This window comes from Phalacrocorax aristotelis, chromosome 1, assembly GCF_949628215.1.
Source record: "Phalacrocorax aristotelis chromosome 1, bGulAri2.1, whole genome shotgun sequence".
Taxonomy (NCBI): Eukaryota; Metazoa; Chordata; class Aves; order Suliformes; family Phalacrocoracidae; genus Phalacrocorax; species Phalacrocorax aristotelis.
In genome coordinates, this window is record NC_134276.1 from 166,635,465 (window position 1) to 166,653,453 (window position 17,989).

A 17,989-nucleotide genomic window follows, 5' to 3' on the forward strand; every position below is an offset into this window, starting at 1 on the left:
TTTATGAATCAATCATTCATGGTCAGTAGCCAGTAAAAACCTGGAGAGGCAGAACTGGAGAACCAGTAGAGCAACATCTACACAAGTGAGGAGAAGCAGAAAATATGCTCCAGCTGCACAGTTAATCCAGAGAAGTCTTGACACAGCAAAGAGGTCTTTCTGGATGACAGGAGCACACCCTCTCTTTGGAAGAGTAACCAGAAAATAAGCCAGGATAAACAACGGTTGATTTCACTTTCAACCCCCAAATAAATAACCTCCAACTCTTAGAACACATCTACCAGTGAAAAGCTGAGCATACAGTCCTTTTCATGGTCTCTATGGGAAGTTAAATATGCAAGAAGTGTTACAGGAACATTAATTTATCTATAGATGTGTGCAGACCACCCACCCTTCCCTTCCCAAGTGCAGGCCCAAAGCATTATGATCCTTTCAGAAACTGTTGCTACAAGGAAGAGAGAAACAGTTTAAGTCACAGAGGTAACATTTACTTGAAAAAAAAAAAAAATTAAAATCTGGATCTAAAGTTTACACACCCACTGTATTGTCCTTGGAAGTAAGGCGAGTGATCAGTAATTCTCACTTAATCTGCACAGCTATTACAAATCTTCATTTGCCCTTCAAATGCACACCTCCACCGTACCAAAAAATTAAATGCAGATTCTTAGAGTTGCTTTGTAATTACAGTGGACAGAGGCAAAGCTCTTTCTACAGTGGAAAAGATGAGGCACAGTGTGAGATATTTTTCACAGATTTAAAGCAGACTACTAACCTCGCCTCCTTGCTTTAGTACTGTCAGCGGTGGGAGAGCTTTGACTCAGTAAAACTACAAGGTCTTACTTGGGGGCACCCAATGACAGTCTCAACAGTTTTATCGAGTGATAATGAAAGGTGATAATGATAATCACATGCAGCCCAACCTGGAGTGATACTCAGGACATCTTTGCTTTTAACTTAGTACGCAGGGACAGAATTGGCCAATTATATTCCAGCCAGCAACTCACAAGGTGAAAAAACCAAACCAAACCAAACCTGCAACAGCATTAAGTGATCAGTGCTGAAAAATGACAGGAGTGAAATAATCCCAACATGTTAAAATCTACTTTTACACACCAGAACATCAGCTCAGCCAAGAAGTTTCTGCTAGCGACATCCTTCTCCCACATCACTCAAGTTACAAAAATCGTACCCTGTAACAAGGCCACGTAGCTAAGCTCAGCTACCCAAGGTACTCAGCTTTGCTATAAAAAAAAGCAGGATGTTTATTGTTTTAACTGTGAATTATGTAATTTCTGTGTAGAAAGGTAAATGAATTACAACTATTTGTATTAATACAGCTCATTTTAAAATGATATGTAACAAGCATTTCAGCAAGTATCGGCAAGTATCGGCACGCTTGTTCTGTAGTACAATCTGATACAAACACAAGGTGTGAATGGAACTGCTATTCCAAATTTATATAGACAGTACGCTTTAAACACAAAAGCTGATCTCAGCCCCAGTAATAGCAAGGATGTTTTCTCCTTCATGAAACAATATACACAAGCAGCATATACATAATCCATATTTTACAATGCACTGTTGGGTTTAGTGACTGGTCTGGATTTATCCAAGTTATACTTGGTTCAAAACGGAGTGCTCCTTTTCAATACAGAACCTCCCTTGCAAGGAAAGCACAAGTCCATCAAAAGCACCACTGCTCCCCTGCCCCATCTTCTCAACTTTCAGAAAACATACCGCTTGTTATGCTACAAAGCAGTTATTAGTGTCAAACTTGACTTTTAAAATGCATTTTAATACTACAGTTTTCCCATTAAAGCTTATGTTAAATATGTCAAATAATATAACGTTCCAGCAGGTGACTCTTTAAAGCAGTAGCATTTTACATGTTAGACCCTTTCATCTCAAGCATCTGATCAAGCCCATGGCTGAACCTCAACACAGTCAGCAGCTGCAAGGCAATTCTCTCCCTCTCAGGTTTTCCACTGAAACACAACACTGGAAGTAGCACTAAGTGCATTTGCCCTTTCTCAGTTACAAAAGAAAAGACTAGAAGGGCCAGCTAGCTGATCTCAGATTCACTTTGATAAAATTATCTGAGCATCTTTAAATTCAGGTCTACCCTTGAACAAGGAGAAAAAGGATTTAAGACTCTCTTATTACTGCACTTATTTAGAACAGATGCACAAAGGTGACCCAATTCTAGAGAAAAATTGTGCAATTTTGTTCCACAGGTAGAATGACTAGAAACAGCCTTGAGAAATTTAGCTTCGCATCAGATTACTTGGCAATCAGACTACCTCACTGCACAAGCCAAATTGGTCTTACTCCTCTGCCAGCCTTTAAAGTTGACAGAAGTGCTTCACTTCCCCAGGATTAGAAGGAACTTGAGATGCTTTCCAGCAAACAAAGAAGGATCTACTGAGATAAAACATGCCTTTAAAGAAACTATGACGTTCAGTACACAAAAGTGATACAGCTTTTTCTAACAAGTTGAACCACATACAAAAGTTAACTTCAGTAGCCGATTCAATGTCAATGGTTGTGAATAAAGATCAAGTCATAGTTAACGCTCTTCTCCAAGGAGGCTCTCAGGAGCATTTAATGATTCGTTAAATAATTTCAAAGCTTCCCACTCATGATGGGGCAACAAGATGTACATACTTGAATCATGAAATATATTTAATTCAACACCACAGTACTTCTACAAATGTTTTATTTAGACTTATGGAATATGACTTTGCCCTATAATCCAGTTAGATACCAACCACTCTTAAGAATGTGTTTAGTGTCATGGAGACAGGGAAATGGAGCAGTTTTAGATTTTATTCCACATTTTGAAAGGTAGCAATTCAAAATAAGGCTCATCATCCAAAACCTTGGAAATCAGAGGGTTTTCCCAGGGTGCAAGAAGGTCAAAGCTATGTAAAATGGTAGCAGGAACAGACTCCAGTAAGGTGCAGTGGTCAGTTTATTTATGCTACTCCAATGGCACCTGCTTTAGCTGTCCTTTTGACTCTAAAGGACACAAGTAAAGAGGAAGGAGTGGTACAACACAGGTGAATACCAAGCCAAGCTCAATATCATCAGCCCACAAGCTGAAAGGCAGCGTATCCAAACAGCTTTGCACAACAGACTTATGCTCCAGTTCCTAACAAAGTAGCACTGGGTATGGTGAACCCTTTATATACTGTCAAGCATTTTCTGGATTCTTCTCAATGATTATCAACTGTTGGTTCTTGAACACGCAAAACCATAGAAGGCAGCATGCTCATATTTCTGTAAAAGACTGGAAAAAAACCCAATTAATTGCCTTAAAACATTGCATGTCTCATCTTGCATGCCCAAGAGCCTAATTTTTTTCATTTGTACCAAGTAAGGTCCAAAAAAAACCTAGTATGGCTTCTTGAACTGCAGAAGTGCACGGTTCAACCAAAACTCAGCGTTAAACCAATTCAGAAAACAAAAACAAACTAGGAAAAGCTGGCAATTTTGTCAAACCCTACAGTAAGAGGGCAAGCTGTTTCTATTTTACTGTAAAGCTGTAGAAAGCTTTTAGCGGTCAGATATCTTTGAGAATCTTTATTAATATCAGCTTTTCTTTTGTTAAAGTAGCAGCTACTGTTTAATTCCACAGTACAACCAAAATGACTGAATTCTTTGGTACAGTTCAAAGCCAACAGAAGCAGAAATCAGCCAAGTAAGCTATGTCAGTAAGCAAGCACAAATTAGTTATGTTGGGATGACCACCCAAAGCAGTAATGGCTCTATTACGTATAAGGTTCCTTTTATCTCTACAGAGAGCACCGATACTATGACCGGGACACCCTCTCAGGCTGCAGTCTCATCTCAGCCATTCAGGAGTTCAGCTATTAAACAGTAACAGATTGTTATAGGTAAATGAAACAGTGGACTCAAAGCACATAGAACCACAGTTAGTTTCTGCAGTTCTGCAAGGATAGGTTCTTGGCACTTCTCTGGAAACAGTGGAACTATTTTATTTTTTTTACAATTGTTTCACAATTTTCTAGTTCCTGAAGTGTAGAATAGGTTGGATTTTTTTTTATGGGGGGTGGGGAGTATTTGAGGTATTTGCTACTATGAAATGAAGCTTTTATATGCAGTAGTAAACAGACACTAAGCACTCCGTTTCTCATTTATTTCAGGCAATGACAGTGGTAGAATTTAAACCCTCATGTGGGATGAGGGCACAGCCAATAACGACATCATATAGAGTTTGTTTTCTACATAGTCAAATATATAAAAGTTTCATGAGACTCATCACTGGAACAGCCAGCATAGTCAGTCCATGAGTTGTCTATTCAGTTAGACCAAGCTTCTTCTTCAGAGATTCTGGCATTTCAGGTGGAGGTGGACGAGGAAGTCTGAAATAAACCTTCACAGAATCATAGATGAACCACTGTAGTGCAGTCAGGGTACCAATCATGATGATACGGGCAAACAGACCTTTCCATACACCTGTAGAGCAAAACATAAAGCACGAGTAGCATAAGTCAGCAAAACCCAGAAATCCTACCCAAAACACAAATCACCACAAACTCTTGATCCAAAATACATGGAAGTAAGGATGTACCTTTGAATCCAAGCCTCATAAGAACCTGTGAAGCAGAACTGCCCTTTTCTTTGTTCAACACGGACACCACAGAGTCAGCAGGATGGGAAACAATTGCACAGAACACACCAGCTGAAAGAATAATTTGACATTAGTTCTGTGGTGTTTTAGCTGTACCATTACTGTGTACACTAAGTACAACCAACTGAAACCACACCTTCTAATAAATTGCACAGAAATTATATCAAGCCTCCCCATATCCTGAAAGGACAGCAGGTACATACTTATAATGTGACGTGAATATCAGAAAACACCTCTGTTCTGCTCTTGCAACACCTCTTCTGCTAAAACAAAACTCCTCCTGAATCTCTGGATACTGAAAATCCCCCTTCCATCTAGATTTCTCTCCCCTTTCTTCAACCTTCCCCAGCCTAGCAAAGATGCAAGTTTTTTCCCTTAAATCAGCTGCAGTTTCTAAACTTGGACATTAACAACATTGGTGATACACAGGAACAATTAAGAGTATTGTCCTACTACAGACCTGTTTTCTACTTACACACTGAATGTAGTTTTGCCCCTGCATGTTTTAAAGTTACAAGTAAACTGCCCCATTCTAGTTATATCTATTCAATATTCTGAAAAAGCTTCCAGAGTTGCAGTAGTACATTAATGACATGTAGGACTTAGATTGCTTACCAATATAGCCTGCAATAAATGTGACTACCAGCTGTTCTGCTTTTGTACATTCACTCCGTGGCTTGGGAACGACGTACTTGTAGAGAGCTTCAACAGTACGTTCAAAGCAGGCAAATTTCATCATCGTGTATGGAATCTGTCTCATCCATAGTGGAGCAACACCTTTATAGAAACTTAACCAGAGAAGAGACAAACTCAGTTTCATTTTCTCCACTATTTGAGGTACATTTCTAACCTGCAGCCACTTTTCAGATTACAATGCATTGCAGTAATGCAGTACTGATGCTACAAGTGCAGTAAGGTGCATGTCTGCATACCAGCCAAGTCCCGATAGTGATAAATGACTTGTATATTTACAGCCACTTCTATCAGAACAGAAAGCTAACATGCAGTTGTATTACTCTCACATGCCAATGACTCAAGCATCTTTGACTGTACAACCAAAAAGTTGCTGAATATCTCTGACTGGAACTGCTAGAAACCCACGTTATCCAGCAGAACTCAGCACAGAGATACTCACAAAGATGGATCTAAGGAGCATGTGGAATTAACAGCCAGTTCCGCACAAATTCTCCAAAGCATGCTAAGTTGTTACCTTGAAATGCAAAGACCAAAGCGTATTATAAGCTACAGCCACAATTAGTAACATCTTTCATTAGGAAAAAATACTCAACATCAAGAACCTGAATAAAAATTAAAATCAAGGGATACTTACGCCCAGATGCCTTCTTCTCCAAACATTTTAGGTACAGCCTGCCGCAGAGTGTTAGCATACCCAGGCTGTGTCTGAATACGAACTTTAGCAGCTTCCATTGGAGCCAGAGCAATGTCAGCAAAAAACTCTGCACTGGCAGATGCAGCTAAATATAGCGACGTACGCCACAAATATGCGTTTTCCTGCAGGGAATTTAAACACATATTTCTATTAATGAATCGTGGTTTTGTGATTACTCTGCATTACTAATACTACTGTGTAGCAGATTTAACACCTCATGTGAGCCACTTAAGGCTTACCTCTCCCAGCATGTTGCCATATAGGATTTTGAAAACTTCATAGAAACCAAATTTACAAAGCCCCTGCATGGAATACCCGATGAAGGTTGGAGCCCATCCCTTAGCCAAGCCACGAACGCCATCTTCTTTGACTGTCACTGAAAATCCATTGAAGATGCTCTTGTATTTTTGTGGATCAACCTAAACAGAACAGGCAGTTAATTGCTTGATATAGCCTACTATTTCCCTTTTCACACCCCCAATAATACCTCCAAAATACAAAAATTCTTAAATTCTTCATACAGCTGGCTTCCTAAGGTTTCCTGGACAGACAATGTACTCACCACAAGGTTACACTAATGTAACTGTAACGGTCACTTGTCAGTCTCAAATCCTAGCTTATTTTAACAGCCAGTGCATTCCTCAACACTCAGGAACCACCAAACTGTCTGAATGTTGCTTTACATTTATTCTCCACATCAACAACATGACTTTCTTTATCAAAAAGATTTACTGAAATCACTATTCTAACACTGTCAGTGATACACTGGTATAATTGTGTTTACATCAGATTCTTTAAATATGCGACAGCTTCTGACCGCAATCTTATCCACTCTATGCGTCACACCTATGTGACACACTCAAGTGTCGCCACAAACCAAACCTGACAATTCACTTGATTCTTAATCAGAATAGGTTATTTGTCCACTGTTAGTTTGATCCCTCCACAGTCAGACTAAGACAGATGGAGCAAAGCAGATCAAAGAGTACTCTCTTGTACTTTGACTTCACAGTAAAGGCTACATACAAAATATTTCCTTCACCGAAAACTTTCAGTGAGATGTCATTAATAACTTCTCAGAAATTAAAAAAGACCAACCTGAATGATTTTATTTCATGTGAAAGGAAACTATTTAGCAAATTCTCAAAATTTGTCAGAATGACCTGTTTAAGTCACATTACACTGTTACTTTTCATATTTGACATCATCCAACGTTTCCTTAGAGGGACAAGAAGGAAGATACCAAACTAAAAGTCAACCAAAGCTTTCAGAAAGAGCTATGGGACATGCATGCCAACCTGCAGTGACTGATATTCTGTCCTGCAGTCTGGCAGCCTTCTTGAGAACTAGCTCACCTAAACATGTTGAATTTCAGAAAACTGGATATTTATTTGGGCAGTGTAAAATGAGACTATGTTCATGTCAGAACCGTGCTTAACCATCATCTACATAAAAGGGGACCTATTCTGAAAGAGGCATGAGAGGGCAGGCAACGGGTTGCTTCCTGGAGAATCTAGGAAGGATTAGTAACATGCTCTGTATTAGATCTGTAAAGAGAAATGCTGACAGGTTTTACAAGGTCACACCTGGAATCTGCATAGAAACCTTCCCACGCACTCTCCTCCAAGTGCTGGAGAGGGAAGGTGAAGTATCACCACCCTTACCATGTAAGAGGCCCAGGACTGGTAGCCTAAGCTGAACATACCTATGAATTAGTTGAAGCCTGGAAGTACGAGGCCTTGCTCCCAGCTGTATATGCAGCATTGCAAGCTCTCAGGCCTTCTGCCCAGTAACCCAATTTGCAGTCAGATTAAGAACTGTTTGAGACGTTACATCCTCTTTATCCATGACCAACCTCCTGCTCCTCAGGAAATTCAGCCTTAGGCCGGGGTAGTCAAGCTACCGATCTTAAAGTCCGTAACAACAGAAGAGTGCACTTAAGCTACTTTTTCAGAAATAGAACACATAACTCAGCTAGAGCCATTCCCTACTAGTAGAAATAGGGAATTCCTACACAGTTAGTCTGGTCTCAACACAAATTTTGTAGAAAGCAGAATGTTGCCTTCATTTTGATGCACCTGGTGTTTGTGCAATGTGTTACAGAATTACTAGTTTGAGACCAGAATTTCAGGTGTTCTCAAGTACATGAAAAAGCCTCTCTTGTGAAATATGCTAAATAATTCCAGAAGAATGCAGTTTTAAAGACTATCACATGCAGTACTCCTAGTGTGACTAGTGGGTCTGACTAACTCATAGTTCCCTCTTAATTTCAGGAGTTCTATCAGTATATAATTGCTACTTTTTAACGTGTCAGCCTATGCAACAGGGAAGCCATTAACTACTGTATTTCCAGAAATTTAGAAGTGTGCTTCATTCTTGAGACACAGATTTGCCTGAATAAATCCATTAGTATATTTTTATCCATGGCTGTTCACGAGGTGATTTTAATTTGGAAGCTGGTATTGCAAATTAAGTGCAATGTGATGACGCTCCTTCCAGTTCAGTCAAGAACTGCTTCAAGGAGACTATCCACAAGCACTGATGGGCCTTACCAGTACCATTTCAAGTTCTACCCATTCTATTTAAGTGGCATCATTAGAAAGCATCCGATCCATAAGCCATGCAGTGATATCCACAATGTTAGTGGATCAAATTATACATGCATATCACTCCAGGCTAAAAACCGCAGATCTTCAAAACACCAAAGATACTATTTCCTTCCTCCAAACACACACGCATAGTGCTAGGTAGCCTACCAGGCAGCAAAGAGTAACATCGTAGTGGGTGCCTTTTAGCAAATATAGTCACTTAAACGTGATTAAACATAGTCAAAAATAATTGATCCAGATTATCCTAAATGCCTCTGCTTCTCTTGAAAGTGGTATTTTGTTAGTCTCATAGCAGTAGACTTGATAAAGCAGCATTCAAGTTTACTCACTTCCTGTCATTCAGAAAAGTCTGCGTTCCTACTGTGAAATCTTAATATGCTGGCTACATAGAGAAAAAACTTAAGAAACATTTAAGTTAATACAAACCTGCATACGACATTTCACTAAGTCCAGAGGCACAACAGCAGTGTGTGTCAGGCCACAACTTAGGACCCCACCAACGCCACAGAGAGCATAAAACTTGAGCGAGCCATATTCACAACTGTATTCTGCAGCAAAAAATAAAGACACACCATGCTTTACATAAACTCCATGCGCTGCTGGACAGCGATGTCCAGGGGATAGTTTATGCCTCCAGTTCATTAGTTGATTAACGATACCACGCTAAACATGCTTTGTCAATATCACCACAGACCAACATGCAGAACAAACCTGTATTCTGCATTTAACCAGGTCTAGAGGAACCAGCGCTGTATGTGTTGTTCCACAGCTAATAATTCCACCAAGGCCACAAAGCATAAAGAATCTGCCCGAGCCATATGCACAGCTGTATTCTAGTCAATTGGAAAAAAATTACATACATATATATATATATGATCAATCATAAATGGTAAAAGATCAGAAAAGAAACAAAATTGGCTAAATGCTACCTTCTCAAAAGTATTCCACTGGAATAATCGCTCATGCTATTTTATTCAGATGTAGTGTTATACTCAAAAATAATTCCCTTGCTTTAAATTAACACTTTCTGGACTGACAAGATTTGATTCTAGGCCTTCCAAATTAAGTTTTTGCTTTAAAAAAAAAAGCAATGGAAGAAACAGTAAGTTTTAGCTCACAGCACACTTCAAACATAGAAATGAATCCCAGAAGCTGCTAGTAGAAATTATGACTCAAAGTTGCAACATCCAACGTTTTCTTCTATCAAGGAACTAATGATGCAAGAAAAGTGTTTCCCTAGTATTCTGGAGATGGAAGCTTCTGTGGTTAAGTATTCTGTGATAGTGCAACTCCTATGTATAAGTAGAGACCATACAGACCTACAAGATCAGCACTGGATTTTTCTTTTTACAGATATATTTTCAGGAGTTTTTTCAGATTCTTCATACAGATTTTTAAAATTTTCTTTCAACTACAGAACCTCAGATCTGTACAGCTTAATGTCATTGCAGAATTTTATTAAATTAATCATCACATTCAGTGCTCATAAACAAGCTGTTAAGGAATCTTTCATATCACATTTAATCAAGGGATATTCCATTCACACTGTTCCATACAGTATGCTGTATAACACTATCTAGTCTTAGAAGAGCAAGTTATTAGTTTTCACGAATTCCAACACAGCAAAGTTACTGGAGCTGAAAAACAAGAATCTGCTTCCCTCTTCCATTTTTGCTGAAGCTACAGAGGGTATGATTATGTGCAACCAGAAAAATGTTTTGGTTTACAATTAACAGTATGAAATAAGCATAAGGTAGCAGCAGTTTCGCTACTATGCTTACCATTTTTAACATAGAAGCAAAAAGTAAAACTAATATACTGAATAAGCGTATAGAAAACAATACTCTATGTACTCCGGGGAGCATCTTCTACAAAGGAATAACCTAGGTTCTTCTGCTATTAGATCTAGTGGTGTTACTCCAATATAATGGAACAGACACTGAAGTGTTACACCAACTTAATAAGAACTAACACCAGAGAAACGCTAATGAAAAATCAAAAGATGGTAAAACCGGATCTTATTCAGAGCTTCTTTGCCCTGTCTTTTTGCTTCTGAAATAAATTCCTTTACGAACACCAACAAAAATTTGCAATTATATTCAACAGCACCTGCAGAGCAACAGTTAACACTAGCAGGCGTATCCAGCTCGTAACTTTTCTATTGTAAGAGACCTTCTTCCCCAAAATGTTCCAGATTTTACACTGCAGTTTCAAATTTCTCACCTTACTCTTTGAAATTAATCACCATGACAACAAAAATGCCATTTTTTCTTTATTCTAAAATAACAAATACCAAATCACAGACACCATCTTAAGCCTAAACTTAAGCAAGGAATCTTAAGTCAGAACAACACATAACCTATGAGAATTTTTTTAATTGAGATACTGCTCAAGACCGCAAATATGCTGGTCCAGGACTTACCCGCATCTCTACGATAGCTTGGTTTTGCTAGCGGATTTGCAGACAGCAATAATATTCTGTTTACAACTTGCCAGAATGACTGGTTAAACAAATACAAAAAATGGTTTTCCATGCAGGTGTAATCAGAGAACAGACCCTGGGTCTGTATTACTGGGCAGATCGGTCTAGCTGCATCTTTGGCCTGCAGCACAGCAGTACTGCAGTAGTTACCATGCTGCCCAAGTATCTACTAGAAGTGGTTGTTCACATTCCCTTTTTCACAATTTAGAGGTCACACTCCTCAACTGACTGAGACAAGACATTTGTAGAAGCCACAGAAAAGCAGAGCTTTACACAGCCATTTTATTACAACGGTATTCAGACTGACCTGTCAGCTAGGCATTCAAAAACAGTAATCAAGAAAAGCAAGCCAGCATCAGTTCAGCTTGAGCTCTTCACGTGTACCTAAGTTCGTAGTCGTATAGCAGTATTAGGAAAAAAAGCCATAGTAGATCCCAGACTTTCTTTTTCAGAAGTAGAGTAAAATTTCCTAAAACCTGTTACCTGAAAAAAGAACTGGCTAAACATGTAGTACAGAGAGCAGGAAAGTTATTCTAACATACCTAGACACTAACTTAGAACACCCTGAAGCTACTCAAATATAAATATATAGCAAAAAAAAAAAAGGCTGCTCTGTTAAGACAGCTATATCATAACTATTTCATTCCTTTGCTTCCAATTTGACACGTTAACAAGGACAAATTCCAAGAGCTAATCATAAAACACTTTGTCTGAGCTGTGTTATGGTTGATGCCCTGACCTGAACTCAAAATGCCTTGTGGTTTGTACTGACTTTGTGTGACCTCGTGTAAGCAGATATCTTCTGCAACATGTTACTCTCCCAACACAAAGGCCAGAGAACCAACTGGTATGTGAAATAATGAACAGAGCAGAAAAGACCCTGATCAGCTTTGACTGCATCTGCCTATGAACAGGATGATGATTAAACACAATGCTTTCAAGAAATAAGTGCACCTACTAAATATACTTAGCATACCGAAGAGCGATGGAGGGCTTTAGTTAGCTAGCAAGAAGATTACTACACTGAAAGCCAGAAATGCGTTCTTGAAAACTTAGTAAAATCCAACACCCAGTTCTGTTTCTTTCACATATTACATAAGTGTTCATGCAAGAGCACTAACATACTTCAATAATCATGGTACTCCAGAAGACGCTATCTTGATGAAAGCACTTCTTCCTTTTTTTTTAATAAAGGCAGAGAGATGGTTTTAAGTTATTGACAGCTTAAATGAATTAAAATTTTACCATCTACCTCCACTATTAGGGGTACCATCAAGGTCTGACCTTTGGAAATCATGACAGTTAACAGGAAACAAAGTTAACATTTGCACTTAAATCTAAAATGCATCCCTACATCTTAGACAGCAGAGCTACCTCCTCTATGCCCCACAACTACCAAAAAAAAACCAAAACCAAAAAACACCAAAGAGCAGCTGCAGGCACCTCTAATGTGTCTGGATGTTCAGATGTGAATGAACAGGAAAAAGGGGGAGGGGGGGCGGGGAAAACCACACAAAAGGATGAGAGAGATGGTCTCTTAAAACCATCCAGATTCCCACGCTGCTCTTCACCACAAAAGAAAAAAGTACGGGCCTACAGCCTCATCGCCGAGACTGCCGGCCAAGCAGAGCCAAAAAAAGCACACTCTCATCCCCAAAACGGGCTCCATCGGGGGTCTCTAATTACCCCAAACTAGAACCTTCGGGTGTCCTTTCCCGGTAACCCCGGATCGTCGCTGCCGCTCAGCACCCACCGCACGGGTAGCGGAAGAGGCCGCCAGCGCCTCCCCCACCCGTGCCCTTCCTCGTCCTCCAAGCGGGCGCGTAGGCCCAGCGCCGGCCCCTCCCCGGCCGAGCCCCGCCGGGCGTCAGCCCTTCCAGCGCAGGCCGGTGCCAAGGGCGGCAGCGGGGACACCGCCGCCTCCGCCGCCCCGGGGCCTGGCCCCCGTCCCCCCGCTCTCACCTTCAGCAGCGGACGCGGCCGCCAAGCTCCGCCGCGTGGCGGGCGGCCCTGCCGGCTCCGCGCGCTTCCTCACCCCGTCCTGGGCCGGCTGGAAGTGCGGCGCGTAGAAGGGGTTGAGCCGGGCGAGCGGCGCGATGGAGGAGAACATGGCGACCTGAGAGAGGGGGCGAGAAGAGCGGAGTAGCGTGGGACAGGGAAGCCCGCCGCGGGCCCGGCTGGGCGGCCCCGTCCCCGCGAGGCAGCCCGTTGCCCCGGGGCGAGCAGCGCGCCCCGCCGGGCAGGCCCCCCCGCGCCGCCCCGACTCACCTCCTAAGATGGCGGCAGCGTGCAGACCCGCTGCGGCGGCTCGACGCAGAGGCTGACGGCGGGCCCGCCTCAGCCACTTTGTCCTTCGCCGGCGCAAGGGGCGGAGCCACAGCCCAAGAAGCTGCAGGACGATTGGAGGAGGCGCTCCATGAGCCGGCACTGGCGGGCGCGCGCAGCCGAGGCCAACGCCCTTCCCCCCCACGCCTGCGCACCGCACCCCTCCCCCTCGCGCTGGGGGAGGGGGCGCTCAGCTCAGCCCTGGTCTCCGCGGCCGCCCCGGGCGAGGGCTCGGACGGTGGAGGGGGGCGGCCGGTGAGCGGGGAGCCGCTGCGGGAGCGCTGCCCGCCCCCCGCGGCTGCCCCGGGCCCCCCGTCTGGCCGCGGGCTGCCCTTGGCCCGGCAGAGGTCAGGCCGGCGCCGAGCCGCGCCAGGCCCGGGAAGGACGGTGAGCGCTGGCCGGAGTCCCGCCGGCTGGGGGGCGGTTCTGCTGGGGCGCTCACGAGTGTATCGCTGCGCCCTCCCTATCCTAAGCCCTGCGCCCCCACTACCTCAACGCCCCGGGCAATGTCAAACCAGAGACACTCCCGAACTCCTGCCCCAAAAGCACCACGTGCACCTTGGCCGTGCAGCACCAGCAGGCCAGCCCTGATTGCTGCTCTGCAGCAGCTGTACTCTGAATTACACCCAATCTTTAAGATGAGTTTAAAGTCCTCAGTATCACCCCAGATTCCAGTTCTACTAGCATCTAGCAATATGTTCTATTCAGAGTCTGGTAAATGCAAGCCTCTGCTCTCCTAACAAAAGGTTCACCCCTCTCACCAGGGTCACACCACAGCATGGTTTAAGACCAAGCGTGGTCAGGAGGTAGGTCAGTCACCAAATGCACTGGCTGCAGCCTCTACCACAGCGTTTCACCTTTGGAGGACAAGCTTATACAGCCTCTTGACACAGTCTATGCTACAACAGCTGCATCCGCTTACTGAGGAATTGCTAGTTACTGGTCTGTTAAAAGTAAGATGTTACTTAACACAACAGCCATACTTGCGCTTAACCACATTAAACTATGCCTTTTCTAATAGTGTGATTTCACTCATTTTGATGGATTTAAGAGAATTGGCACAGCACTGTTCATCTCTCCAGTTCCTGAAGACCTAAGAACTTGTTTTCACTGTCTTGATCATACCCATTCCACTACAGTGCTCCATAACCACATAAGCAGAGGACAGCAAAGCAGGAGGCACATACCAAACACCCCAGCTATTACTTCTGGGCACAGAGCCATAATGCAACTGACAGCACACCTGCACCACGTCACCAAAGAAACACTGTCAGCCAGCCCAGCAGCTCCTATCCAACATCCCTGGAGCACGACCTGCTACACCAGCCTTCGGACTTGGCTCTACTTGCTGTATTTCACAACAAAGTTGATCCAGGCAGGCTGTCATACACAGGCAAAAGCGACACATGCCTAATAGCACTGTCACGGAAGTCTAGGTTGGCTAAGTCCCTCTTGAGTAAACTAGGCTCCAGCTTCCAAGTAGGAAAATGTCAGCTGAAACTTGCATTCTTTAAATTCTACCGTTTAGCAACCAGCTGAGAGCCTGAAGTGATGTTCACTTCACTGCCACTGGCAGCAATTAAGACAGGCCAGAATTATTCATTTTGCCATTACTTGTTCTGCTCTACAAACCCGCATCTAAACAATTGTTGGTAGCAATGTTTCATCTAAAAGCCAAACACTGATATTTGTTTTTAATTAGCTGATAGCCTCTAAACATGACTGAGACTTGGGCTCTTACCTTGAAATTACATATAAATGACTGCAATTCTTGCAGACTTTTCTGGTTTTTAATGTACAGAAAACCTCTGCTCCTTCCAGTTACAAAGGATGAACATGTACATAAGTAGTCACATGTAATGGCAAGTTGCGTGCACAGCTAGTCCTGACACAGTTACAGTCTGCAGAACAACGACTTTCTTTGGTTTTAGACAACAATTAACTTTTAATGGCTGTACTATTAATATGTGCTGTTACAACAGCTGAATCTAACATATCACTGTCAAAATACAAGGATAGTACATGTTCCTGCTGAGTGCATATCATCTTACACAATCTCTTCAGCTTTTGCCAGATGTGAAAGAACAAAATAGCAATAGCCCGTAATTCAAGCTATCTAGAATAATCTGATCTCTGACATGCACTGAAGGTAATAATAGATGAAGACTTGAAAAATGTTTTCTTTTGGTGTCCACCTCTGTCAGATTCACAGTAAAAAGAGCCATTTTAAATTAAATCCATCTTTTTAATCAGCAGCTTTTCAAATTTTGGGGGTTCAGGAGAATGTCCGTTTGGCAACTCCTAATTACATCTCTCCTGCTATTAACACCCACCATGCACCCCCTCCATCCCTCCCCACCCCCAAGCAGAATACAATCAAGAAACTGTAGACCAATTCCTGTCTTACAATCACTTTCACAGTCCTAACATTTTGGTGATGCCTGTAAGAAAAAAATCAAAAGCTCTTACAAGCTTGTTCTTCAGGTCACTTACACCACACCCTTGTTAAGGAGGTCAGCACAAGCAGCACCTGTTCCTCTTGTAAGTATATATTTTACATATTCATTGTATCAACACCAGTACTACTAGACAGTGATTCTAGAGAATCATTAACAGATCAAGCTGTAAGTAGGTTTCACAGCCCAAGGGAAGCCCCAACACTGCAGCATCTCCTTCAACAGGATCCAGACTAGCTAGGTTGAACTACAGCAGTCACATCCTCTGGCTGCACGAAGTACTGAAGCCTCTTCTATTCTTATTAGTCACTGCCATAATTGTCCTCGTCTGATAATCTTTTGTAATTTAAGTTCTCCCCAGACATTACATGTTTTTCCTCCATAAAACATCACTTTTTTTTTTCCTAAGTAACAAATAAAGGCAATGCAGATACACTTTTTAACCACAAACTACCAATGCTGACAAAGAATTTCAAAGGGAGGTGGGACAGAAAATCTGAGGAATTCTTTTAGATATTAATATATACATACTACTTATAAGCATATGCGCCACCTTAGGACTATTGTACAAGTTGAATTAGCTTGCAGACCCTGTGCTGTATGAACACACGCATGTATGCATACATCTGTCATTAGTTGCTGTTGCACTGGTGCAAAGCAGCCTGGTATACTCCCTACAGAAAAAGAAAAGCAAAAGTCATAGGAAAGTCTTAGACATAAGTAGATTTACCAAACATACAGTAAAAGCTGTATTAGACAATAGAGGCTATGTTGAAACACCTAAGTTTGTAAACACACGATTAAAAATTATACTTTATAACCCACCCCGTATCTATTCTGATCAGATAAAGTTTTCAGATTTTTTTTACAAGTTTTTCAGCCCAAAACACAACTTCAGCCATATCAAAACAAGCCAAAAATGCTTGTAAAAACGCACAAGACATGCCACACAATTTTACAAGCTTCATTTCCAACTATGCATTTTTTTTTCTGCTGAAGAGCCTCCTTTTGGACCTCTAGTATTTAAAGGCATTTTCTTTACTCAGCTTTTCTGATTTAACTCTGCACAAGCTACTTAAAATTTTTAAAAAGATATTTTGTTCACAGAACCATCCGAGAAGGTAATTAGCAGGAAATGAGGATTTTAATACCATGAAGATTTTCATGAGTTGTGCCCCAGGAAACAAAGAAAGCACACATGGATCAAGCCTAGGAGAGACCTGAAAACGTTCTGTAGGGCAGTACTGAGCATGCTGCTGGTAAGCAAACTTGAAGGAAGAGTCCCTTTCACACTGTTCCCTACTTAAATACAAATCAAGGTTTCAAAACACACATAAGTTAAATTTAAGATTCTCCTTAAGAACTTCCAGTCTCAGACACTAGGTAAGGTCTCACAGCCTTACTATGGATCAGGTGCCATAAAATTAAGTCTCAACACTGCAAGTGATACCCTCTAGCAATTCACAGCTTGATACCAGACTCCTGAGACTAGGTTCATGTTAAAAGATTAGCACACAACTGAAAGGGAAAAAGCACAAGCTCTGCATTAGCGCTAATTCAGACAGGCAAATCAAGATATCCATGTTTTCAGCACAGCACTCTAAGCAGTATGACTGACCATGAGAACAAAACTCAAAGCCAAAGAAAATGTTGTCATGCCTAATAACTTACACAGGCCTTCCTCCAGACTTTTTTGCCCTAAAAGGGACCTAAGCAATATTTACTATGTCAGAACTCAACTAATTTTTGCAACTGGAATCAGGATACTAATATCAGTCCATAAAATGACTCTATTTTGTGACTGGTTCTGAAGGTTAAACCTGGCTCTGTCCAGAAGCCAAGATAAACTAATGGAACGAAAGTGAGATTAGAAAAAGAAAAATCCAAACCAAAACCCAAAAAAACCCAACACACAACCCCCCAGCACAAAAACTAGTTCGTCTTGCTTCAGTACTTTGATACAAAGACTACAGTATGCTTCAGTGTAATTTATACAGCAGTATTTAGAAGGCTTTAAGCACATGCAGCTATTCAGCTAGTACCATTAGTATGACGTGCTACTCTTAGAACAAC

At 41.8% G+C, this 17,989-nt stretch overlaps 1 protein-coding gene and 1 non-coding gene across 3 annotated transcripts; both read right to left on the reverse strand.

Moving 5' to 3' along the window:
• Positions 1–4,144: 4,144 nt before the first annotated feature.
• On the reverse strand, positions 4,145–13,615 carry SLC25A3 (solute carrier family 25 member 3). 2 transcript variants are annotated; one of them, XM_075080430.1, is made up of 8 exons: positions 13,404–13,615; positions 13,098–13,251; positions 9,365–9,486; positions 6,284–6,463; positions 5,985–6,166; positions 5,270–5,442; positions 4,595–4,705; positions 4,145–4,479 (listed from the first exon to the last, which is right to left on the reverse strand). In XM_075080430.1, exons 2-8 carry the CDS (start codon positions 13,243–13,245, stop codon positions 4,319–4,321), a joined length of 1,077 nt encoding a protein of 358 aa, XP_074936531.1. In that variant the 5' UTR covers positions 13,246–13,251; positions 13,404–13,615; the 3' UTR covers positions 4,145–4,318. The 2 variants fall into 2 exon arrangements, with proteins under 2 accessions (XP_074936531.1, XP_074936527.1); XM_075080426.1 differs by lacking the exon at positions 9,365–9,486 and adding an exon at positions 9,080–9,201 and having other exon boundaries at positions 13,404–13,587.
• LOC142052204 (small nucleolar RNA SNORA53) lies at positions 5,574–5,813 on the reverse strand. Its single transcript, XR_012658773.1, has one exon. It is a non-coding gene; the product is annotated as a small nucleolar RNA SNORA53 (small nucleolar RNA).
• Positions 13,616–17,989: the final 4,374 nt, after the last annotated feature.

Bases quoted from the DNA above. Each gene is read 5' to 3' on its own strand.
- SLC25A3 (XM_075080430.1), bottom strand. From the start codon at position 13,245: ATGTTCTCCTCCATCGCGCCGCTCGCCCGGCTCAACCCCTTCTACGCG. The intron at 6,464-9,364 runs GTTTGTTCTGCA...TGTTCTGTTTAG, and splicing joins TGGTTAAATGCAGAATACAG to GTTGATCCACAAAAATACAA. The intron at 4,706-5,269 runs GTAAGCAATCTA...TTATTCTTTCAG, and splicing joins ATTTATTGCAGGCTATATTG to CTGGTGTGTTCTGTGCAATT.